The sequence below is a fragment of the Xyrauchen texanus genome, chromosome 5 (assembly GCF_025860055.1).
Source record: "Xyrauchen texanus isolate HMW12.3.18 chromosome 5, RBS_HiC_50CHRs, whole genome shotgun sequence".
NCBI classification, from domain to species: Eukaryota; Metazoa; Chordata; class Actinopteri; order Cypriniformes; family Catostomidae; genus Xyrauchen; species Xyrauchen texanus.
The window spans coordinates 42558405-42586162 of record NC_068280.1 but is presented as its reverse complement, the minus strand read 5'-3'; the positions used below and the strand labels follow the sequence as shown (position 1 = coordinate 42586162).

The 27758-nt window shown below is 36.2% G+C and overlaps 1 protein-coding gene and 1 long non-coding RNA gene across 2 annotated transcripts; one reads left to right on the top strand and one right to left on the bottom strand.

The window, feature by feature from the left end:
• Window positions 1-174: 174 nt before the first annotated feature.
• Window positions 175-10969, bottom strand: LOC127644187 (uncharacterized). Its single transcript, XR_007970623.1, has 3 exons — window positions 10851-10969; window positions 489-619; window positions 175-410 (listed from the first exon to the last, which is right to left on the bottom strand). It is a non-coding gene; the product is annotated as an uncharacterized LOC127644187 (long non-coding RNA).
• On the top strand, window positions 10860-24272 carry LOC127644185 (uncharacterized protein C4orf54-like). Its single transcript, XM_052127241.1, has 2 exons — window positions 10860-15058; window positions 23629-24272. Exon 1 carries the CDS (start codon window positions 10925-10927, stop codon window positions 15050-15052), a length of 4128 nt encoding a protein of 1375 aa, XP_051983201.1. The 5' UTR covers window positions 10860-10924; the 3' UTR covers window positions 15053-15058; window positions 23629-24272.
• Window positions 24273-27758: the final 3486 nt, after the last annotated feature.

Genomic DNA, 27758 nt, shown 5'->3' with positions numbered 1-27758 from the left:
ACTGCTCTGATGCTCTAAAGTTGCCCAATAGCCCAAGTATTTCCATCGAGCGTCCTCGTGGCATCATTGACACATCTTTGCTGTGCAAGAACTGCATCATACAGGCAAAAATTTTCTTCCCGATGATGCGTGCCTTTTCAGCAGAGCTCACATCTGAGATTCCATGATTGTCAATAGGATCAATGTTAAGATTGATGTCACTGTTGAACTTCCACTCTTCAGCTCTCTTTTGAAGTACCTGAGCTTTCTCAAACAGACTTTTTTCCTCTTCCATGCAGATGGAAAAAACTGGAAGGACCACATCCATGGAAACAGTTTTTATGCACTCAACAGTTTCCTTTATCACATTGCACAGTTGTGATTTGCTAATGTGTTTTTCTTTTAGGGTCTTCTTAACACTTTTGCGGTATCTGAAAGAAAAGAAAATTGGTTTATGCCTAAAATTACAATTATAGTCATGCTGTTCTTTACATTGCAATTGAACTTACTTGTTGGGCAGAATCAAGTATGGGTCAATCACTTCCCATGTTGCTGGTAGTTGAAGCTGTGGTTTTGAATCGAGTGTCATGAAAGTGGATTTTCCATGGAGAGGTGCTTGGTGTGAGACGAGAGCTGACACCTAAGCAGACAATGGCATAGCATAGAGTTAAACTTGCACTGTCAACATATTACAGATTTCCCTCACCTTTTGACCCAGAAAATAAGAAAACCCAATGAAAATGACATTTTTGTGACTTTTCCAGTTGTTTGTGATTTACGAATTAAAAAAAATCTTTTTATAGAGATTACACTGACAAATAGCAATTTCTTGCCAATAAAATATTTAGATATTTACAGGTTATCCATGACCATTGGATCTGTGATATCAGAAACTAATCTATTCTATTAGTCATATTAGTGACATTATTCATAACTCTGGGACTGGCCATACTTGCATAGTTATATACTACTATTTCTCATATATAACCTATCTCTCTCTATATTAATATATAACCTATCTATCTATCTACAAAAATAATTTAGTTTCATATATAACTATTTATTTATATATTTTTATAAACAATTAAATTATGTGATACATATTTTGTTTATATATATAGTCTAACTCTTACCGGAGCTGTAATAGGTGGAAGCATGGAATTTCTTTCGAAATCCAGCGGGGTAAGACTCTCTTTGATTGGAGCCATTGCCCCATGAAATGTTGTCTTGAAAGTTTTATTCATACTGTCTGAAGAGCGATAAAAATCCATCACTGCAAAAATACAGACTGAAGAGTCGATTCACTCTCTACTGCTTTTATTGGCATAATGCGTCAGCGAGTTCTAAATCATTATGACGTCATAATGCGAGTTCGCAAATATCCGCTGCTAAGCGTCCTCTCGTCACTTTCATTGCCTATTAAATCAGTTGCTGAAGAATTAAACTAATTTTTTTGTGCGTGAAGTATTTATAGATTTTGTAAATGTTATGTATCCAAGAATGTGCAATATTGTTCTAACTATTTGAATTCTTTTTCCGATTAATGCTTTAATTTTACACTTTGTGGTCAATGGCGCTTCACCGTGTGTCAGTTAGTAGTTATTTTGATGAAATAAAAAGAATAGTATTTTGCAGTGGCTTTGAAATAGAAAGAAAATAGCATTAGCCTATTAATAATATTTACACAACAATAATTGACAAGTTCAACATTTATAAAATGAAAAAGTCTGTCTCCATACCTTTTTTGTTTGTTTGTTTTATTTTTAAACAATACTCTAGTATTTTATAAAAAATGTAAACGCAAACAGGCTGATCAGAGCCTGTATAATAAAGTTTTATATGGAAAGATAAATAAAAAATATCACCCTTTTCTCTATTTATTTTTATTATACTTTGGCACTTTTTCTTTGCATGTATGTTAATGTTTGCGCAATTCTGTTCATTGTAGACGATAAATGAATATTATTATGCACGTTTGTAACGTAAATGCGCTCAATCTCAATGTTTTCCACAACATAACCAGTAGATGGCGATGTTGATCTTGTGCCAAATATCCAGCGAAGAAAAGGAGTCAACACAACATTTCATTCACAGTGATTCTCTTGGTTCATTGTATCAGCTCGTAAACATCAAACTAAAAATCCTGACAAAAAAAATTCAGTCACATTAGATCAGCCATAAGAAAACGGTTTCGAGCTCTTTTCTTTATTTACAATAGTGAACAACTATATTTTCTGGCAAAATACACAATCACTATAATTATTGTTTCCGCACTGAAATAATATCAAACTCAAATGAATATGAGATATTATTCAAAACGTGATAGAAGCTTTCAGAATTGCTCTGTTCATTTGTTGGCCTATAACAAGTTACCACCATTTTATTGTAGAACCATTGATTGTAGTCTTTGGATATGTCAGGTCAAAAGTCGTGGCACACTTGAGGTTGCATTTTATCTACAGGGTTTGCTTCAATGCTTGAAATCTATTTTGTAGACAAATTAAAATGGCACCTACTTATGAATTACTTGTAAAACTAAAACTTAAGGTAACTTTTGTCTTTGAGTCATCTTGGATTACTGACACCTAGTGACTTGGATGTATCATCATTTAAAATCAATAGTTTTCAGTTTCAGATGTCATGAAATGTAGTATTCACAGTCAGCCATGATTACTTGAATCATTGAGTGAAAGTGTCAAATAACAGGACGGATATGGAGATTGAGCGAGTAGTAATCGGTAGTTCATCTAACATAGCAGCCCCCATGTGTGGATACTCTCCATGTACAATAAAAAAAGCTTTTATAAGGTTACTGATATGACTGGAATCTTCATTTTAATGTGAGTGGTCATGATTTTCTTCATATATTGCAAAATGACAATTCATGTCTTTAGGAGTTCCACTTTTTAATGAGGAAAAAAATGACTGTGTGCAAATTATCAAACCTCCCATACTCACAAAAAGCACAAACACAAACTCATTCCTTCATTGTCACTCTTTTTCACAACTCACCTTCAACAAAGCATACCAGATGTGGAGTAGATCATTTCTGTAGTTAAAAAGTAATGAACTTAGTCTATAAAAGTTGTGTAAAAAGGACCTCTTGTATTTTAAATAAACTTTAGGCATATGAGCAAAAGCTATTTTTCTACTCTGTTCTATGTTTGTATTGAATGATTATTATCAGCTATTATAATGTAATGTCAGAATGACCACAAACACGCATATAATTCTTCAGGGACTGACCCCATATGTTTAGAGATCAGACTAGTGACCACATTCCCACTTTTATCACTTTGCTGTTGGAGTCTTGTGTGTATGAGTGAATGCATTGTGTTCATTTTGTCGTATAATGTCCACAGGAGCAGGGTTACAGATGCCTTGCATTGCTGACATTATTAATGTTAGCCCTATATCTTGTTGGCTTTTTTTTTTTCTTTAGTGTCTGGCCACTTTGGGCAGTACAACCAACCAAAGGATATTGTGACTACAACTAAGAAAATACATAGTAGAAAATACTTTGACTAGCAACCAGGAACTTTCCTTTAACCACCCTTTTAGTTTACCTTTAAAATACAAAAAATACACATGTACTGTATGTATTATATGCAAGCATATGTGGATGCATCTTTGTGAAGTACATGCAATCTCATGAAACCTATCAAGAATATGTCCTGGTCAAGTTTCACACCTAAAGAAAACATAAGAAATAAGACATTTTTAAATTTTGCTTAAAGAAAATGAAGGCTATTTTAGGACAATTAATATTGTTTGTATTGTGACTTTATTTTCATTACAATTAAATATCCACCCCCTCCCCCACCCATTATCAATGCTGTTACATAAAAAAAGATGCAGTATATTATTTCAATGGTAAATTATTTATAGATCATAGTAGTAGTAATTGTTGTACTGCCTTTAAAGGAATAATTCACCCAACAATGAAAATTCTCATAATTTACTCACATTTATACCATCCCAGATGTGTATAACTTTCTTCTGCTGAACACAAACAAAGAATATCTTAGCTCTGTAGGTCCATACAGTGTAAGTCAACAGGGACCAAAACTTTGAAGATAAAAAAGCACATGAAGCCAGCAAAATGTAATCCATATCTCCAGTGGTTAAATCCATGTCTTCAGAGGAGATATGATGTGTAGGTGAGAAACATATCAATATTTAAGTCCTTTATTTACTATTAATTCTCCTCCATGCCCAGTAGTTGGCGATATGCACGAAGAATGTGAATCGGCAAAAAAATAAAAACAACTTATAGTAAAAAAAAAGGACTCTTATATTGATCTGTTTCCCAACAATAAGTGATACTATCAAATCACTTTAGAAGACATGGATTAAACTACTGGAGTCATTAAGATGACTTTTATGCTACCTTTATGTGCTTTTGGAGCTTCACAGTTTTGGTCCCTGTCATCTTGCATTGTATGGACCTATAGCTGAGATAAAGATAAGAGAATTTTCATATTTAGGAAAACTATTGGAATTAAAATGCATTATGTATACTACAGTAATTAAAATATAAAGAGAATCACTACTGGGAACAAATAAATAAAAAACTCCAAGTAAAATGTCTGAACACATGGTAATGAGAGTTGGGGAAGAACATATATTTTTATGAAAATAATGTCAACATGCAAAAACGTAATTAATGCAAATTTAATAATGCAAAATGTATGCAAAACTGATTATTTGATATTGGCCTGAAATTTGACCTGGACATGTTTTCATGAGATGCACTGATGCACAGAGCTGTTAATGTATAAGCCACACGTTTAGACCATAAATGTTCTGCTTCAGACCGTAAATTTCCCTCTTATTGAGTCTATGAAGAGCATAATAATTTTTATCAAGTTTTATCCAATGTCCTCAAACTTATGTAAACTATGGACATACTAAGAATGTGAAGTTATTTGACAGTGTTTACATCAAATTTGGCTAATTCATTTATTGGGTAAAGTTTAATAAGCTTCTTAAATGGAGGTGAATTTTATTCCTGTTCTCATGCCGGTTGCGTTCTTATGACCTGATTGTGAAGTCTCAGCATAGCAGTTTTGAAATCCAAAACCCTCCGCACTTTAATCATCACTCACACTGACTCAACTAATGCACGCAGGGACATGTGGCAAGCTGCCTGCTAAATTGTGCAGTTGGAATCACAGCCATAATAATAGACCAGAAGGCCTTTCTACACACACTTACATTACTTTATAGTTCATCTACACTCAAAGGCAATAGACATCTTGTCATTGCCTGATTTGTGCACCTTACAGTGGCCTAATATTAGCATGAGCATGGCTTATTACATATTACATGCATGGTCTACATGTACCTTGTGCTGTACCACTGCTGCTTTTTGATTGACCGGTGGTTTACAGTCTGTGCTGCTTTAACCCTGCTGATAATGTCCTATAACCCGTATTGACCTTTGGGGTCAATGGAAGGGTGAAAGACCAGCACAGCAGAGTGAGTGAGAAAGAGAGAAGGACATACCACGATAATGTCTGTGCTTTGATTAATGGCGCTCATGATTTGCCACCTGCTGTTTTATATGGCCCTCTGTGAGTAACTGATCTGGAGGTGCTTGCGTGAGTGGCGTCCACATTTTAAATAGCTGCCTAAATTTATCTGCTTTGTGGAGGTCGTTAAAAATTCGGACACCTACAAGTTTGTAAGCAGCTTGCAAGCTGGTGTGAATACGACCACTCAAAACCATTACCATTGTGCATTAGATAAACAACTGTCAGACCTATCTCTCAGCTTTTCTAACACATGATGGTAATACATGAGATGAGGGCGGGCCCATTTACTCTGTATACAAGTGCTTTGCGTAATAACAGCGGGTGTTGTTTTTATTTCTATAGCACCTTTCTAGAACAGACGTCACAAAGTTCAAATTAGATAAAAACCATTTTAAACAAGTTGGTTTTAGATGCTTTTTAAAAATGACCACAGAGTCCACAGATCTTAAATCAAAAGGGAGAGCATTCCACAATTAGGGAGCAACAACTTCAAAGGTGCAGTCAACTTTAGTCTTTAGTCTAGAGCGAGGAACAGCTAACAGGACCTGTTCTGAAGATCTCAGATTCCTGCAGGAGCTATGAGGTTGCAACATCATTTTTATACAAGTAGGAGGTTGACCATGCAATGCTCTAAACACATCACAAGAATTTTACATTTTATCCTAAATTGTACTGGGAGCCAATGTAAAGAAATTAAAATTGGTGTTACATGTGATCTCTTTGATGACTAAACGTTTGGCAGCAGCATTTTGAACCACTTGTAATCATTTCAAGGATGCAGCATTAAGACAAGTAAAAATAATTACAATAATCAAGGCGAGAGGAAATAAACGCATGTATAATCATCTCCATTTCTACTGTGGACACAATTTGGCCTTAGTTTAGGAATATTTCTCAACTGATAAAAACAAGTATGCACAAGAGAATTAACATGCTGATTAAGACTCAGTCTGCCCCATATAAACACCCAAATTTCGAAGGGTTGGCTTAACAAAATGAGATAAAAGACCAAGAGTTTCCATCACCTTTGGGAGAACACCAGCAGGAGCAGAAATAAGAACTTCTGTTTTTTCTGCATTTAACTGCAAGTAGTTATCAGCCAACCAATCTTTTATAGAGTTTAAGCAATTTAAAAGAATAGACAATTTAGTAATTTCACAAGGCTTAAAAAAATATATAGTTGAATATCATCTGCATAACAGTGATAACATACACACTGAAATGTACTTATTAATTGCCCTAAAGGCAACAAATATAATTTGAGAAAACAGAGCCCTGGGGAACACCACAGGACACAGATACTGTTGATGAGACATAATTTTGAACTCTGACTGAAAAAGACATATCTGATAAGCCACCTCAAGGCTGTTCCAGAGATACCAACACCTTTTCTAAGACATTCCACTAATATACAGTGATCGACAGTGTCAAAAGCAGCTGTGAGATCTAAAAGAATCGGTACAGAACATTTACCTGCATCACCTTGCATTAACAAATTATTTGAAACTCGAAGGAGAGCAGTTTCAGTGCAACCGACGGAAGCCAGACTGAAATTTGTCAAATACATTATAGGCATCCAAAACAGTTGTTAGTTGATTAGCAACCACTTTTTCCAAAACCTTAGCCATAAACGGTAACTTAGAAATAGGTCTATAGTTTTGGGGCAAAGATGGATCCGGGTTTGTTTTTTTAAGAAGTGGTTGAACAGAAGCTTTTTTGAAATAAATTGGAACATAACAAGATGTCAGTGAATTATTCATTATAGAGAGCACACAAGGACCAATAGTGTCAATTACATTTTTGAACAGAGCAGTTGGTACCCCTAAAATAAATAGCCCTGTACCCGGCTCCTCCACAGCTCCCCGTAGGATAGATTAACTGCTGACTGGGGTGGTACACATGCAGCTTGGAGCACTTTCGGATATTCACCTCTTTCCCTGTGTTGATAGGCTTACATTTTTCCATAAACTTCTCAACTCTTAAAATGCTCACATTTCTCAACCATTATTCTGCAACTATTCTTCAATTTAAACAGTGACAATACATCAGTTCTACTGGACAATTAATGCACCAATCGTGTAGGTTATTATATTAATACATTATATTATCTACCGTACAGTTAGAACTGATCAAAATTGCTTATTGTTGTGATTTATTATTAAAAGGATAGTTCACCCAAAAATACAAATTCTCTCATCATTTATTCACCCTCATGCCATCCCAGATGTGTATGACTTTCTTCTGCTGAACACAAACAAAGATTTTTAGAAGAATATCTCAGCTCTGTATGTCCATACAATGCAAATGAATGATGGCCAGAAATTTGAAGGTCCAAAAAGCACATAAATGCAGAATAAATGTAATCTATAAGACTCAAATGTTTAAATCCATGTCTTCAGAAGCAATATGGTGGGTGTGGGTGAGAAACAGACATATTTAAGTCCTTTTTTAATATGAATTCTCCTCCCTACCCATTAAGTGGTGATATGCACAAAGAATGTGAAATCACCAAAAACAAAAGAAGAATGTGAAAGTGAAATTGGAGATTTATACTTTATATTTATAACACACCTATCATATCACTTACAAAGATATGGACTACTTTGACGCTGCCTTTATGTGCTTTTTGGACATTCAAAGTTCTGGCCACCATTCACTTGCATTGTAAGACCCTACAGAGCTGAAATATTCTTATAAAAATGTTTGTTTATGTTCTGTGGAAGAAAGAAAGTCATATATGTCTGGCATGAGGGTGAGCAAATGATGAGAGACTTTTCATTTTAGGGTGAACTATCCCTTTAAATAATATAAAATTCAGACAAAAATACAAAGATAAGACTATGTAAATGTCTTTTATAAGGAAGACAGAAAGTCATACACATCTAGGAGGACATTAGGGTGAGTAAATGGTGAGAGAATTTTCATTTTTTGGGTGAACTATTCCTTTAATATTAAATGAAATTGCTATTTATTGCAAAGGTTTGTGTTTTCTGTTCGATTTAATTACTTTTTTTGTACCAGTCTGTTTACAAACATAAAATGTTTAACCATTTATGTACATCCAGATATGAGTAACCTATAAATAGGCTAAAGGCTAAATTAAAGTGTTAGCATTTCAAATTATTTAAATGCACATTAACTAATGATGTATGTTTTATTTATTATGCAGAGTAGCCCAAGGCTGGTGTACTCCAGAATATTTCTGAATATTTCACAGGGTAGGTTTATTTTTGAAATTCAGTTTTTGTGTGGGAACCTTCTTTAACAAGTTTCGGCTACATAAAAGCTATAATGCATTAATATATATATATATATATATATATATATATATATATATATATATATATATATATATATATATTAGGGCTGTTGATTTAAAGCGTTAATTCAGTGCGATTAATTTGACAAAAAATAACACGTTAAAAAAATTAACGCAATTAATCGCATACCCACGGACCATAATAAGGAACATTCCTGAGAATTGTAAGCTTGTAGTACCACCTGTTTACTCCAGAGGGCAGTAAGTGAAATTTCAGCTGTATGAGCAACGCACAGTTTATACAGTGAAGAACAACACAAACGTGCGTTACATTCTTGCGTTCAAAACATTCGAAGGAGTGCAAATGCAATCTAAGATCTCAAGATGTGTTTAAAGATTGCGTATGAAACTATATTTAACTAGACACAGTGACCTAAAGATTTTATGTTTATGACGCAACACACCCAAGACGTCTGATGTAGGTGTAAATTCATGGGACCTTAAACAAGCCCTCATAATAAATCTCGAACTGATTGACAAATTCACTTGTGAAATGGATTGCTGTGAACTGTATGCCAATGATTGACTTATGATCAATAATATGGTTGTAAACAATACATTGTATTCTAAAGCTGCTTTTTGAATGGTCTTATCAATGATGAACTCCTCTGCTACAAGAATGTAATGCATTTTAATTATCTGAATATTTATATATATATATATATATATATATATATATATATATATATATATATATATATATATATATAATTTTTAATATTTAAAGATGACTATGTATAATTATATATTGATAAAAATATGTATAATCACTATATATTGAGTTATTGTTATATGAGGGGCTTTCTCAGCAAATATTTGTATATGCGATTAATCACGATTAATCAATCGGGACACCACGTAATTAATTTGATAAAAAATTTTAATCGATTGACAGCCCTAATATATATATGTGTGTGTGTGTGTGTGTGTGTGTGTGTGTTTGGCAACAGAAATTGTAATGAATTACTTCAAAATGTATATCAAATGCAACTTAACATTTATGAAAAAATATTGCCTTGTTCGGTTAAATCTTCATTAAAGGCTAGTTGACTATTACCTATAGGCCTAGTGTGGTTTTATTGTACTCGCTTATATACCTAAAAGTTACTACAAACATAGGATAATATTGTAGTAATGGGATAGAATTTACAAAAAAAAATATTAAATAAAAATAAAATAAAAAGTTAACTATAGATAAAACAAGCATTTATGCAATTGGTCTTTTGATTCAATGTGGTCTGTTTTTTTTATATATATATTTATTTATCTATAAATATAAAATATCTATAAATTCTATATTGTCCCGAGACTCACAATGCGTTGTTTTTTTCCAATTGTTGAAAAGATTATTTCAATAAGTTATTAAAATGTACTATAGTTATTAAAATACTTTACAGCCTTTTTTCTTATTGGATGGCATTTTGATTTCCGTCTGGACAGTGGCGGTTCGTTCAAAAGAACTCATGTCCCTCACACCTCCGCAGTTGTTCTGCTCTCTCTTTCTTTGTTGGCTTGCGGTTCTCATGTCTCTTGCCCAGAGCCAACTGGCCTCCTGTGTGGTTGGCAGCAAGGCATTCGCTCTAATACTAGCGTGCAGCTGTCGCAGGCCAGAGGCGGACATTGATAACATTCAGTTGACAACAAATGTTTCGAAAGCGTTATGTGTATGTTTATGCGCTTCTGGGAGGCGCGCTTACAATAGACCGGTGTGTTTTGTACAGTATGACATCATGTCTAATCATACATGAATGGGCCTACACCATGTTAATTCAAATGGCAATTAGATCAAGTCATCATGAATTACATGTAAAACCATGTTGATTGTCATTATCATGATTTTGATTAGTGATACGCGTAATTATATAGCCTACCAATTACAATATAGATATCCGGGGGTTAGCGAGAGGTCGTGCCTTAGGTAGAGCACCCCCCCCCCCCACACCTCTCTGTGTCACTCTCCCCCCTCCCTCTATCATCACAGTGTCTTCCCTCGCTCACAGTTCCAGTGTACTCACTCGTACAATCCGTACTGCGGTCCGGTGTCATAGACAACACCATTGATCTCCGTGCGGGACGCCGTTAAGAGCAGATGGAGACACTTCAAACGGCCATCGCGAGCAGAGAGGACACCGGATCGTTCAAAAAGCCGCTGGAACACAAGAAAGAGCATTGCAACGGTGGCGAACACAACGAAACAAATTATGTAGACTTGGGCAATCCGGTGGACATGAAGACGGATAGCACAAAAACGGTAAAAGTCACTTTCACAGGCGAAGGAAACCAACTGGCCATATTTAAATGTAAAGGCGACACGTCCGTCTCCGGGATTAAGAGTCCTGGAGAGCGAGTAGGGAACGAAAATGCTAATAAAAGTCCATCAAACGAGAGTACTGCGGATAACGTCGGAATTGAAAAGTGCTATTCTGAGAGACTTCATGGAGAGCGCGAACGCAATATAAATGTTCCTTCCGAGGATGACTTGCCAGGAGATGAGGTTAATAATAAGGATGCGGAAACGAATGCAAAACTCGAAAATACCAAATATGAAACGGAGGAGTTACAGTACACTGACATGTACTTGAACAGCCGCTGCGAATCAAAAGATGGCACGAGCGCAGCGGACGCAGAGTCCCGCTACATAACAACGCACGAGATTCAGCTAACGGAGTTGGATCACGATGTGGATTATGAGTTTGGCCGCGGATCCTGCTGGGATTTCGAGGATGATAATCTGGTATATTCATTTGTTGATTACGCGTCATTTGACAGCGACGAGACAACGCTTGGAAGAATTCAAAGCAAGTCAAAGAGCAATAAGGTTCAGCACACTTTACGCGCAGCGAAGTTCTCCGACACTGGTGCGCTGGTCAGCACCGAGAGTGAACTTTACGAATCCGACAAATGTGCCAGCTCGGATGAGGGCGCGAGTAAGATCCAACACGACCGCAGAAATTCGGCAGGACATATTCAGCTGTCAATTAAAACGTCCTCGCGGGCCATCAACGACAATGCCGCTGTTTTAGAAGAGAAGAATGTCCGCTTTCACACCAGACGCGCGGGTGAGCTGGGTCATTATTCGTTCAGAAGCTCTGACTCCAAAAGCGAGACCCTTTATGACCGCTACTTCATCCCACCTCCAGGTCGCCAACACCTAGCGAGCAAACAGAGAGGTAAAGACATTAACGAATATTCCAGTGGCGCGTCCAGTTCCGTTAGTGAACTGGATGACGCCGATAAAGAGGTGCGCAATCTCACCGCCCGGTCCTTCAGGAGTCTGGCGTGTCCATACTTTGATGCAATAAATTTGAGCAGCTCGAGTGAGTCCTCAATGTCAGAACACGGACTGAGTATTAACAAATGGTCCGCTTTCGTCGACTTGAATTACAGCAACATGACACAGGGACGCGAGGAGAACAAGCTGGCGCGCATGAACTCTACGCCTCTTTTGGAGGGGAATAAAAGCGCCGAGTGTAAAAACATGAAAGATTTGGGTCATACTAATACGCTACACCCACAAACAAAAATATTGTCGCTGAAAAATAACTTGAACTCTCAACAGATATCCCCTGGGTCGTCTAAGAAAATAGAGATACTAAGCAAACCAGGTGTCAGTGAAACCTTAACACTAACTGAAACCTTGAATTTCAGCTGCAATGTCGGAGCAGGCATACCTGCGCGCGAGAGGCGCGCAAAACGCGCACTGAATGCCATAAGGTCACGTTCCACACCTGACGTCATGGGCAGCGTGCCAAGCAAGTCGGGATGTGAAGCAGAAAATCAGCTCCGTGAAACGGCTGACACCTTGGAAGATTCCCACAAGAAAGCCATCTTTGCCTCTAGTCTTTTGAAAAACGTAATCTCCAAGAAAATGCAGTTTGAGCAAGAACGTAAAATGGAAAGAGAATTACGCGCACCATTGTGCGCTCTATCTAAGGATCATGCAGCAAAGAAAGAAAAAGAGATTGTGCAAAGACAGACATCAGAAACCCCAGAAGACCTCAGAGATGACCAGTCACAAGATAATCAATGTTCCCAGAGTGCTGAGTCTCCCTGTGACCCAGGCGACGCCCTAAAAACTCCCCTGACCCCTAGTGAAAAGAGTGCTTTCAAAACCTGGAGAGATGGGGAGGAAGAATCTAAAGTTAACGGTGATGGAGAATGTAAGTGCGCACTGGATGAGACCCCGCCAAACACCTCAATTACACCCGTGATGGAAAGCAGTGAATGTGCTGACGGCGAGAATAGTAAGGTGATTAAGATGTCTCACTTGTATGTCCCTAGCTCGCAATTTATGCCTAATGAAAAGGAAGCGGCCGGGATTTCATTACATAATCTGAAAGTGACTGGAGATCTTGACGGGGGAGGGTGCGGACAACTAAACTCAGGCCAGCTTCAGTGCTCTGTGGACAAATATAAAACCTCACAGTGTCAAAAAGCGCCCGAAATCAAAATACGCCTTCGAAGTGTCAAAGAAAACCAAAGCAATCAGTTTAACATCGCCAACCTTTTAACTCCAAAAATACATTGCAACGTCAGCCCCAAAAAGGTGACAAACGCGTCTAAAAGCCTAACCATATCTGACAAAGTACCGCATTTCATGGTTAGGGATATCAGAGATAGTAAATGTAAGTTTCAGACTCCTATTCACCAGGTTCGAGATGTGCGTAAATTGGTTAAAAGCTCATACCCGGTTGTTGCGCTGGAAAACCCCACGACAGAAGCGTTACGCGAGGGGAGCAAACCTTTAAAAGGGGGACCGCTTCCTACACCAATAGTCATAAAATGTCAGTCTGTGAACACAAACAGTGCCACAAAACCCAGTGAGCCTGTAAATCTCCCCTCTAAACGCGAGGAGGGCGACATTTTGACATCGGAATGTGCTTTTAAAAGAGTCCCGTGCGCAAAGCAGACTTTGGCTGAACAGCCAGAGTTTAGCTTAAAAATAGATGCCAAAACGGCAAAACAAAAAGCGGAAAAAGTAGTAGACGCCAGCGAGAAGAAACCGGAATCTAAAGTTAAAAATCAAATAGCGCTTGAAAAGTTAAAGGCAGCTGTGAAAACCATGGAACAGCTGTACGTTTTTGATAGGAATGAATGGAAGCGCAAAACGCAAGCGCCGCGACCAATAACGGACAGTCACGTCCTGTCCCTAATCACGCGAGAGGAGCAAGGAGTGGCGACCAAAACGGACTTTGATAACGAATATGGAAAAACTGACAATGAGAAACTCTCTGGCTCTACCACAGCCTCTTATGCGGGTGTGGTGATGGATGAGGATAAAGTGTGTATTCCAGCAGCTAAATTTGTAGCCCAAAGGGCAGATTCTTTCAATAACAAGTGGGTGTTTAGTCTGGGCAGTATCCCAAAAGCACCTACCCATATAAACACAGTGAATGAACATGCTCAACAAATGTTTTCTAGCAAGGACCATTCTTTTAAATCCCATAAAGTGCCTTTGTCACTGAAAATCTGTCCTCCTAAAGTAAAAAGTGAAGACACGGATAAAGATAGGAATTCAATTTCAGAGCACCAGCAGCCTCCGCACTCAGACACTGACGATTACCTAACCATCCCTGTTAAAACTCAAGCTTTTGATTCCAAACTTACATGTCACCCAAAACCTCCAATTCAGCCTTTGCAACGTTCACCAATCGTAATGGAGTCTTGGTCCCCAGAGAGTCAGGCGGCCACGATATATCACCACGCCATGCCCGCTGTACCTGCCGCCCAACCCCAGGTACTCTGCCTCACACCCCCTGCAGAACCCACACCCGCCCACATTCAGCGTAAGCTGCTTCTGGACCCCACCACGGGCCAGTATTACTTAGTGGACACCCCTGTGCTATTGCAACCAGCCACCCAGCGGTTTTACCATCCAGAGAGTGGTCAGTACTTGGACATTCCTTTATCAGTCCCATCAGTGCCCATATCCATCTCCCCGATTACCCTCAGTCCTGCGGCAGTTTATCCACCCACCTACCTGGTCTATCCCCCAACCTTTCTGCCACCACACCCAAATCCCCAGTCTAACTCTTCCACCTTCTCAGAGGGCGAGGACACGGTCGAGACAGGCAGCATGTATCTGATACCACCAGGCCCGTCAGCAACCAACGGCACCAAACCTGTCATTAGTATTACATCACAGCAAGGTGCCCGTATAGTTGCCCCTCCCTCCTTTGATGGGACAACCATGAGCTTTGTGGTGGAGCATAGATAACTGAATGTAAGTAATCTTTGCATTATACATATGTGTATAGAAATTAAGGTACTGTAGTTCTCAAATTATCAAAGCACACGGTGTATGGAAGTATATTAATGACAAATGTCTTTGAAACAAAAAGCATGCTGAATTGCACTAATTGAAAATTATTTAACAGTGCTTGCATTTTTGGGGGATGCAATTTCATGTGGTTGTATATTAAAGCTTTGAATATTTCAATTGAAAATATTTTGCACAAAATTTCATAGTTAAAATTTAATGATAAATATTAACCTTCCAAGGTCAGTTCCAAAATATTCTGTTTTATTATTCGACAGGTAATATTCTGTTTATTTTATTTCACTTTGCAAATTCGCCTCCAAAATTTCAGTCTTGAACTGTAGTGGAAATTCAACGGTGGTGAAGCATAGTAGTAGCAAGTGAAGATTGTGCATCGGCAGTAATGGCCTTTTCACATCAAATATGACTCGAATATGAGAGGCGAATCACTGACAAATGGCCATTTCTCATAGAAAGCGAAGCAAATGATCGATGTTATTACATTCACGCCTTTACAATAGGTGGTGCTAATCGACAAGCAATTTTACTCTTGTATGTAGGTGGCTCAATGCAGCTTTGAGCTGGTCCACCCTCTGCCCATCACAAGGTTAAAATAAGTAACTACTCAACCACTGATATACACTCACCTAAAGGATTATTAGGAACACCTGTTCAATTTCTCATTAATGCAATTATCTAATCAATCAATCACATGGCAGTTGCTTCAATGCATTTAGGGGTGTGGTCCTGGTCAAGACAATCGCCTGAACTCCAAACTGAATGTCAGAATGGGAAAGAAAGGTGATTTAAGCAATTTTGAGCGTGGCATGGTTGTTGGTGCCAGACGGGCCAGTCTGAGTATTTCACAATCTGCTCAGTTACTGGGATTTTCACGCACAACCATTTCTAGGGTTTACAAAGAATGGTGTGAAAAGGGAAAAATATCCAGTATGTGGCAGTCCTGTGGGCAAAAATGCCTTGTTGATGCTAGAGGTCAGAGGAGAATGGGCCGACTGATTCAAGCTGATAGAAGAGCAACTTTGACTGAAATAACCACTCGTTACAACCGAGGTATGCAGCAAAGCATTTGTGAAGCCACAACACGCACAACCTTGAGGCGGATGGGCTACAACAGCAGAAGACCCCACCGGGTACCACTCATCTCCACTACAAATAGGAAAAAGAGGCTACAATTTGCAAGAGCTCACCAAAATTGGACAGTTGAAGACTGGAAAAATGTAGCCTGGTCTGATGAGTCTCGATTTCTGTTGTGACATTCAGATGGTAGAGTCATAATTTGGCGTAAACAGAATGAGAACATGGATCCATCATGCATTGTTACCACTGTGCAGGCTGGTGGTGGTGGTGTAATGGTGTGGGGGATGTTTTCTTGGCACACTTTAGGCCCCTTAGTGCCAATTGGGCATCGTTTAAATGCCACGGCCTACCCAAGCATTGTTGGGTCTGTCAAACACAGAATTAGTATGGTGTTCCTAATAATCCTTTAGGTGAGTGTATATATATATATAACTGGATTGCTAAAACGTCATATCAGTGAAGCCTCCTGGGTCATTATATGAAAACGTGCCATTTCCCACTTTTAATGTTTGATTTTCAAAGTACTGTTTTGAAAATCTTTAAGCCCCTTTTTGGATGAAGTAGATCCTTACCTCTCAGGAAAATGTGCCGTGCCATCTCAGGCTATCTTATTTTTTTTAAGTTTTTTCATATAACCAACGTAAATGTGTGTGTTTGGTCAACCCTGTTACCGACATATTATTTACTTTTTGAAAAGGTTTTAAATACATGTATAGTTCAAATATGATATACTGTGAAAAATAACACCCCCCTCCCCCAAAAAAATTGAGAATATTGAAAGTTTGATTTTTTTTTTTAGTGGATGAATACGTTCATTTGCAAATGACACTCTCCCAGCATCTTCTGTTTTAAGAAAAATGTATGGAAACAAAAATAAAACACCTAAATTCAACTTTGAGTGGATTATTAGCCTGTCTTACTAAACATATACAATTAGTTGATTACTTTTTTATTTTCATTTTTTAAATGATATTAGAATATTATACAAGTAACAGGGTTGACACGTCAGTAACAGGGTTGACAACAGTTAATGTATTGGTTATACTGCTTGTTTGAGTAACAGTTATGGGTGTAATGGAGTGTTAATTGGACATTCATAAACCTTTAATTCAACATGACTAATCAGCATATTTTGGAGACAGCTCTTTTGAGATATTTTAGCATAAAAATTATGAAAAATTATGATGATTCTGCGGATGTAAATGTAAACCAATTGTTTTATTAAAACAATTACATTGCAATTAAATGATCAACTGAACATGTTTGGCCTTAACAGAATAAGTAAAAACCACTAACGATCACTTACTAAAGGCCACTATAAAAAAGTATAAAAAACAAAATGCAGATCATATAATGATTATGTAGGCATTTGGTGAGTGTGTTGTAACATGGAGGAAGTAAACTGGTGAAAAATCTTATGTCTTTAACAGCAACCTTGTTCATTTATTGACTTCTCATAATAAAAATAATAATGACTTTTGGTTTATAAAGCACATTTATAAAACCCAATGCACTTGTGTGTATCAGTATAGATCAGTAACCTCAACACATTTTAGCCTAGATCAGTAGAATAAATAAAAAACATGATTTTTAGGGATGAAAACTGTAAAAACATGTATATTATGTGAATAATATTAGTAAGAAAAGTACGTCTGTGAAAATTCTCAGTCATCCAGGTCATAGTTATCCAAGAAGGGTTGGCTCAAGGGTGACAACCCCATAGAAGTTAGGGCAAGTGTACCCATTAAGCCCATGTACCCTTTAAGCCCATTTTCAACTCTGAAGTCAAATTAAAAAAAGAGAAAATAATATTTTATGCTGCTCATTGTTTTAACCAATCCAGTGATTTGTTACTTACCTGGCATTTTTTATTGCATACCAATCACATCTGGCAATGTTGAGTTAGCCCCACCCATGTGCATGCTGTATCAGGGGACCTCACACAAAGTCACCTCAAAACTTTGGTGTTTCAGGACCCTTCAGAAATCAACACATTTCTGCAATTTTCAGCCATTTCTTTGGTAACTACATTGATATGATGTCAAATAAGAGTTAAATGTATTGTTTTTTGTGTATGAACAAATAATACTTTATCATATCATTTTCCTTTAAATGGAAAGATAAGTTTTATTAGCTTGCTTCAAAGCTAATCTCTAGGTCAAACATTAGCCTTAAAGAAAGATTGACTGCCAAAGAATTAAGCATGTGAACTGCAAAAACTAAATATTTTGTGATTCTTTTTACATTCTTTTACAAATAAATACATCATAACTTGTTTTGTAGAGAAGATTATTTTCATAAATTAACTTTTTTTTAAAGATGGGCTTAAATGGTACAGTGCCACAAATGATGATGTCACTTCCTGGAACTGATGCAACTTTTGGAACAGTCCATTATCTTTAAAGAGGTGTTTTCATAAAAAGTAACAGGGTTGACGAGAACCTAGGGACCTCACTAAATTGTGTTTTTTTTTTCACAATTTGACATGTTAAGAATAAAATCCATTCATGACTAATGAACTGACACTTAAGGCTTTATACAAGTATATGTTTTTTATGATAGTTTGACTTTTTTGGCCTCGATAGCAAGTAGAAGTAGAAAAATCATACTGAGGGACAGGCCATTTTCAACATTTCTGCAAGATGCTTTGCACAAAAATGTGATTAAAATCCTTTAAAAACAAAAGATACAGAAATTAATTTATTCTTATATTATGAGACATATTATGGAAACTAAATTATAAAATATTTTATTTGTTTTATGGTTTATTAAGATTTACAGAGCTTTTTTTCTGAGGGATACAAAATGGCACGTTTTCGTATAATGACCCCTCTGCGCCGCCATATTGCTATGCCCAAACATTCCAACGTCCCAGGAAATCATCTCAAAATCATTTCAGCGAGTAAACATTAAATCACTAATTTTATATCTGAAATATGAATGTACATCCCTACAACGCAAATGTCCTACACATGCAATTATTTAAAGTCGGAAATGTTTCCTGTTTCTTGAAAACCAGAGCGAGTTATGTGTAAAAAAGTCTACCTCTAACGAACTTATCAATGAACCGATCAGCTGAATGTAAACAAGTTCGCTGAAACTGAGGCTAGATACAAACCGACATTTTCTTATTACAAACAGACTTATTTATTGTGATAATGGAAGTGTTTGTTCAGAGTTACTTGTTTTATGTTTCCATCAAAAGGTGCCTTTTTCTCACGGTCACTTGAATGAAAGCGCGCTCTCTCTCTCCCTCACGCTCAGCGCCTGAGGGTTATCAATTTTTTTTTTAATTATTCAAAAGATATTATCAATACAATTCCTTCGGTTTAATGCGATTTGAGTAATTGATCAATATCTACTCAACGCAAACTCCAAACATAAAAAAAACGTAGTAAACATAATCAACAGGATGTTTATAAGATGTCAGCAAAGTTTCGTACAATTCCGCCCCTAGTGGGCACTACAACTAAATGCTAAAATATATATAAAAAACTAGATTAGACAAATATACAAAAATGGCCACCAATGGCCAATAAAATTTCAGCACATTATAACTTGTATTGGGAATGGCCGAGGGTTATGGAAATGACTAAACACAAGCAGGATGTCAACTCGAAGCCGCATATAAAATTTTGTGACAATCGGCCACACGGTGGCGGTATAATTAGCCAATTCAAGTTTTTGCTCATAACTCCTGAACCGTATAGGCTGCAATACACATTTGTAGCTTCTCTGAATCCACCAGTGCCCAGTGAATTTCACTTTATTCAAAAATTATAATTTTTTGAACTCATCCTAGGTCGTTTGCCCGATTCTCATGAAACTTGGTATGTATCATCTACAGACCCTCCTGACAAAATGTAATCAAAATAATTTTGGTCCGTCTAATCTTTCCAAAGATATAAGCAAATATGTTATGGCCATGGCCTATGATGACTAATTAGCCTACATCTTGTGAGCGCAATTTTCAAACTTCACAAAATGTGTACACTTGGACAAGAGAACATCATTTTTGATGCTAATGGGTGCTATAACTTAAGAAAAACTTAACTTGCAACTGTGCTCAAAGCAGGTGAAATATCATACTAAAATAGCTGTCAAATTTGATTATTTTGGTCATCTCGCCATATGTGCTTGGCCCCTGACAATAGTCACTTGCGGGTATATTTTTATTATTATTATTTATTCATTGATTCTTTTTGATCAGTTTTTAAGGCATTTTCTGCAAATGAAATACACATCCTCACTTCTGGATCAGGATTTCTTCCTTGAGTTACTTCAGCGTTTAATGTCAGTGGTGAATAGCTTTCTGTGCTTTCTGTGCTTTAGTGTGTGCACATGTAATGTGTGCTTTTGCATGAGCTGATCAATGTGAAATGAATGGCCATTTGAGATTAGTTAGTTTTTAGGTTTTTGTGTAGTTACATTTGCATTTTTAACAGGAACACATTGGCTAAGGCAGAGTGTACAGTAGGAGTAATCTGTTTCAATGTCATGCAAGTACTGTTATGGAAATAAAACATACTGACAGTGTATAGTATTTTCAATGTAAACGTTCTGCATTACAGTACAGTATATGAACTAAAATTGCATGGCTTTGTGAGCTTGATTTTTGCCTCTTCACACAGACAAAACGTAAACGACAAAGGTGTGTTAAACACGACATTGACAGAATCATAGAAAATACCCAGCATTGCCAGCACTTGACTGTATGCATCTGTGTGAATGTGAGCTGGAGTGTGCATATGTCCATGTGTGTGGAAAGGTCAGTAGGCGATGAAGTATTTGTTGTGCTGAGGCAGTAGGATGACAGCTGCTGGGGCAGATCAGAAGACCAACGAGCCACAGCAGGGTCAAATCTTTTTATAGAGAGAGACAGAGCGAGAGAGGGACTTTGTATGTGAACATTACAGATACTAGTCTATTGCATTGCTATCACCACCGATGAAAAAAATTTGGCCATAAAATTCCATAGTGATGTTCGATTTTACATTTACTTTTAGTCTTTTAGCAGATGCTTTTATCCAATGTGACTTACAAATGAAGAACATAGCAAACAATTTGTCATATAAACATAATCAAACTACACTGGTATAGATTCCGGTCAACCATAGAATGAAGACCAAAAGGCACATATTGGGTCATATTGTCACATTTTTGTTAGTGCAGGTTGTTTTAAATGTCATAAATTAATACGGTTTTTCAATTACAATATTTGTTGGCCAAACAAAATTTTGATATATTTGTACATTACGATTTTTGTTGTTACATTCTGTGCCTCAGGGGTTTTACATTTTGAATTTAGCTGAAAATCTGAGTATAGGCTGTTTAATGCAGGTGTAAATATAAAGCGAGGCATGGACTTAAGTAAGTAATGTAAGTAATATTATTTGGTGTAGATTGAAAAAAAATGTTTAATTGGTCTAAATGGTTCACAAACAATGTAAACCCTAATAAGTTAGCAGAACTTAACAAATTTGAGACATTAAGAGTTCAAAGAACATTAAGATTAAAATTTTGTACTACACATGGATGCTAATTGCTCTTAAATTGAAATATTGAGTTAGCTAGCTTGTATCTTTTGATAGAACTTTAAATTTAACTATTTGGCTGTACTTAAAATTAACAAGTAATCTCAATTTAGATACTTCAAGTAGAGGAAACCTAGCTTGTACTAAATAAGCTAGTACAGTGAATGCTATTCTTAGCACTATGCTTTGATTAGCATAGCAATGGCTCATTATATTTATATTACAAATATAATGGTCCTCTTTGGTCCTTCAATATAGTAAAGGTGCTGAATGCAATAATTTTCTGAATGCATGTGTTGATTTTTGGTTTTAATGACATGTATTTTAAAAGTTCACACAGTACAAGACAAACACTGTGACTGCACTGATAGCAATTTGCCAATACATTTCACTATAAACTGTTATTCTATGTAATAGAGCTGCTTAAAATATCTATTTTTATGTTCCAAGAAAAAAAACAGCATATGGGTGAGTAAATGAGTGAGTAAAAGTACATTTTCCATTTTTTGGTGAACTACTCCTTTAACTATGGCTCATTTTTAGCACAAGTCTGACAAGAAAGACTCAATGGTCTCTTTTAAAAGCAGATTCTTAGGAGATGCCGTACAAAATTCAGAATTAATGACAAAGAAACTATTTAGAAAATCTTAAATTGATTTTAAATTATTACATAATAATATTTGCATTAAGAATATACACGGTCCTTGCCAAAACCTAAAAGCACAATAGAAGTCACAAGTCACATTTCTAATCATGTTCTAGTTCTAATCTGAGGGTGATAATGCTCTAATTTGTGTGTGTTTTTTATAGTGGTGGATAGTTTGCACCCTTGGAAAATAATGTTGGTCGGTACAACATTTCAATCATAAAATAGTGGTCAAATATTGCATGTTTAGTTAGATACTTACGTACATCTCACATGACACTAACACTCTTAACCTGAACTGCTTGCTGATGTGCGGTGCTTAAATAATCTGCAAGATTCCCCCATAGCATTGTAAACTTGAGTCCCGCCTTCATCAATTTGATTGGCTATCTCATATGACATTGACGAGCGGTGTTAAACTACTAAGCATGGTAAAAATTTAACTTTTTTTAAAACCATTATGTTATTCCTGCAACAACTTAATGACAGTTAAACATCTGTGAATAATGAACTGCAGTAGAACAGCAACAAGGATCTCAAATATTGCGGGGGCAATCTGGCCATATCTAATTATTGTGGGGGACTTGTCCCCCTCAAAGTATATTGTGGTTACAGCCCTTTTCAAAACAATAAATCAAGTTACTTAAAAGGCGTACGTTTCATGAGCTCAAAAACAAAAAAACATTTCTAAATACTCATCAAGGTTCATTTATTTGAACTAATGTTAATGATTTTAAATTTTCCCTACTCAAAACAATTAATTAGTTTGAGCTTTAGGGTTTACAGTGAATCTGTCTGAATGAATGATTGGCAAATCAGTCTGAATCAAAAGGATTTTTAAAAATCCAAACATGGACAGTCATTGCAAATGACTGGAAGAATCACTGAAATTAATTTATCAAAAGAGGTGGGAACCTTTATTGATACATTATTTAGTATTATATTTCATATAATTGTATGATATATTCAAGTTTCTGACTCTCATATTTAACTTCCTAGCTTGTTGCTTTGAGATATACAGTAGTAAAATGTGCTTTTAATGTCTAGTGTCTGATATACAGTAAAATATAAAATGCGGTATTAAACAATATATAAAATGTTGTCCACTCCAGGCTTCTAGTCACTTTACACACTTTATACATTTACTTTATTGCATTTTGAAAAAATAAAAATGTTATAAGATTATGTTCTTGACATTAGTTCTTGATCTTTATTGTTTCTCTGATTAGTTTCTTCGCTCTCTTTTTCCTTCTCAGGATGGTCTGTGTTACAGTATGTAGGACTGTGTCCTTTTCCCTTCCACTTCATCAGAAATTCCTCTCACTTTTCAGTTTCCCACTCTTGTCTTCATCAATTCCTACCTGCTATTGTATCCTGATCTGTGGCTTTTGCAACGTTTCCACTGAAGACGAATAACTGTAATTGAAGCCGTTTTACAAACTTTTTCAAAGAACATTTGCTTTTAATGTATTAGGCTTTAGTCTGTAGACATTATGAGACAACTGTTTTTGCTGAAACACTGCATAATTAAGGGAAATTATGTTCATTATATATTTCATTTTGTATATAGTGTTTTTATTCTTGCATTTTAAGCTATTGTTATAATTATACAGTACATGGATTGGAAAATGGGCAATTCTGTACAGTGTCAATGTGCAATGATTATCATAGTCATAATCATATTATTATAATGGAATTTAGGAAGTAATTCAGAATTGTTGCTGAATATTCATGCTGCAGATTACCTCAGTTTGTAGTGCTGGCATGCTGCTATCTCATGGTATACTCCCCCCACCCCATCCCCCATCTGTCCTCACTTTCATTTTTTTCTATTTGTCTTTTTTGTTACATTTATTATACAATAAAGGTATATGGATCTGCAGGCCAATCTATGTACCACTTCTAGAAGGAATGGATTGTTGTTTTTGTCAGAGCTGGCAAATATGTTTATTTTAAATGTTTTATTTAAATTAATTCCATAAAGTTGATGACATCTGATTTTAAATCTTATATAATAATGAAAAATTCTAAAGTCTAAACATATTGAGATTTCTTAATGTACTTTATGTTCTAACACAAGGATACAATTACAAATAGGATTTAAGACACAAATAAAACGCAATACAAATTACATCCTGCTACATCAGAAGCAATAAATTATAATTAGCTGCCAGCCAATCATTTTTTAAATTGCGATTAATCCAAAATGTTTGTAGTTAATCGTGATTATTCACAGAAAGTGTTGAAATTTGACACTATATAGTATCTATTTTCTTTTCCTGTCGAAATGCATTTATTTCACTCTTGGGAAAGATAACTAAACATAATGTAACAATGCAATTTCCAAACAAAGCCTTCCACAGTATAAAGATAGAAATGCACTAAAATAGCACCAATCAAGTAACATTAAATGTTTCCTAAAGTCTAAGTGGGAGTTTGAGTAATTAAAAGAACTAGTCTCCCCATTGATTGCATTTTCATAGCAATGGACATTAAATCTCTTAAACTCTCATCTTCCACAATATTAATATGTCGGTAGACTGCTATCCGCTTTGGTACAGCAACCGTGAAGCCGCATTCATGATTTGTGTTAGGGCATCAACCCCAGCATCACAAGGCGCTTTCAACTCCACATGAAAAGCACTTGCAGACAAAAACATCTCATCCTGCATTTTGGTGATAGTTAAGACTTGCCGTGCCTCAGAGGTAATTAAAATGTGCCTTACTTAGGCTGAAAAATACTTGATTTCTATCACAAGTCGCATCTGGGCTTATACATCAAATAGCATTAAGAGCTCCTTTCCTCATCACTTGGTGACAGACTCTGAATCACTGCTGTGTTTTTGTGGTGTATAATGACTCCGGGTGGACACATAGCAAAGGTTCCACCCTTCCAACAAGTGTCTATTCTGGTTTATACTTTATTAACAGTAAATCAAATACATTAATTGTGTTAAAGAAAAATTTGCATGGTAAACTTTTTTAATTAATCGCATGTGTTAACGTGTTAATTCTGACAGATCTACTTATTCATAAATACTTATGTTAAATATATTATATTGCTTAAGTTAAGTTAAATAGTTTGATATGCACTTTTCATGTTAGAATGAGCATTTAATTGTATCTTGCTTTTTGAGCAAACATACGTAGTTTGATAGGAAAAAAAAAGATCAGACCAATTTTTCACACAAAGTAATATGCTGAACATTAAAAGTTAAAGTACTTTGATATTTAGAGAACACTTTGAAAAATCACATTGAAAAATTATTGTATGAATATGATTAATAACTAATCTTATTCATTAAAATATATTTTTTTTTAATCAAGTAGCCTCCTCAATAACAGTATGCATTGTTAAAAATACTTCTGGCATGCATGTATGATGAGTACAACAACCTGAAACTTGCCTACTTGTTTTTTCTAACACATTCAGTGGAACATGTACATCATTGCACTATTAAAATCCGAAATACGTCCAGTTCCCAGTGATGTTATTAGCACACCAGTACTAGTGTAGGAAACTACTGGCCCACTCAGCAGCCTGGTGTTATAGAATTTGAGGGCAGCTGTAAGGGCAATGTAAATAAGATGGCTTTTCGATGTTCTGTTACAGGTTGTGAATTGAATGTTGAGAGAGTTAGTATATATTTCTGATTTCATTATTTCAGCATTTATTCAATCAGCTTCTGACATCTACAGTATAATTGTGTTTGTTTACAGGTGCCTTTGCAGGACTTTTAGAGGTAGATAACTATTAGACCCACTATAAGTGACAGGTTGTTTGCTCCAATGAAAGTTTTATAAACCAACAAAAATATGTAAATATTTTAATGCATTGATTGTTTCAACTTATTTAGAGACTTAAAGGGATTGTTCACCCAAAAATGTAAGTGATCTCATCACTCACACTCATGCCATCCCAGATGTGTGTCTTTCTTTCTTCTGAAGAACACAAAGACTTTTTAGAAGAATATTTCATCTCTGAAGGTCCACACAATGCAAGTGAACGGTGACCAACATTTTGAAGCTCCAAAAAGCACATAAAGGCAGCATACTGGTGGTTTAATCCATGTCCTCTAAAACCATCTGACCAGTTTTGGGTGAGAATAGACCAAAATGAAACTAATTTTCTATGTCCATTTTACCATTGCAGTCTCTAGGCATGAACATGATTTCAAGCTTGATTACACCAGTGCTTGACACTAGAAGTGTAATTGTGCTGAAATCATGATTGCCTAGGATACTGCAGATGCCAAGATTTATTTTGTGGATTGTTCTAACCCCAAACCGATTGGATTGCTTCAGAAGACGTGGATTAAACCACTGGAGTTTTATGGATTACTTTTATGCTGCCTTTATGTGCTTTTTGGAGCTTTCATTATATGGACCTACAAAGCTGAGATATTCTTCAAAAAAATGTTGTTTGTGTTCTGTAGAACAAAAAAGTAATACACATCTAAGATGGCATGAGGGTGAGTAAATGAGAGAATTTAAATTTTTAGGTGAACTACTCCTTTAGTTTAGTGTGTTAAAGGTGAACTCAGTAATATTTCCCCATTAAAAAATAGTGAACTCCTAAAGACACAAATTGTAATTTTGCAATATACGAAGGAAATCATGACCACTCACATTAAATGAAGACTCCAGTCATATCAGTAACCTTATAAAAGCTGGTTTATTGTACATGGAGAGGGTCCACTCATGGGGGCTGCCATGTTAGAATCACATGACCAGGTGAATTACCCTTAATCTCAGTTAACCATCCTGTTATTTGATCCTTTCGCTCATTGATTAAATTAAGCATGGCTGAATGAATAATACATTTCTACAATGGCATCTGAAAATGTAAAACTATTGATTTTAAATGATGCTACATCCACGTTTAAAGCTTATTTCTTGCATAAATTCTGACTGAGTGACTCTCAGTCCACTGTCGGCCATCTTTGGAACGCTCCTAGGAGGCTATATTTCCTGCCACAAAAGTGCAGCTCTTAACTACTTGAATGGGGGAACACCGAAAGCTCAAAAACGGTTAGTCAATATTACGATGAAATGACATATTTTAAATCAGCAGTAAAACCAAACAACAATGGTATCTTAAATTGTGCGTCTTTACCTCAGTTTACGCTGAAAAACGCAATTCTACCGGTTTGTTTTGCTAATACGTTTTTGTTTTGCTAATACGTTTGTTTATCCAATTTCTCCCTTTCATTTAAATAGACGTGACCCGTCTCTACTAAAATAGTATCTGGTGGAATCTCTTCAGAATGTATGATGGTCGTGATTCCCTCTCTAATTTTAAAACACATCATGTACTTATGCTCACACCCTCACATGGCGTTATCGACCTCATAAAAGGCCCGAACTCTTTAACAGAGACACATAG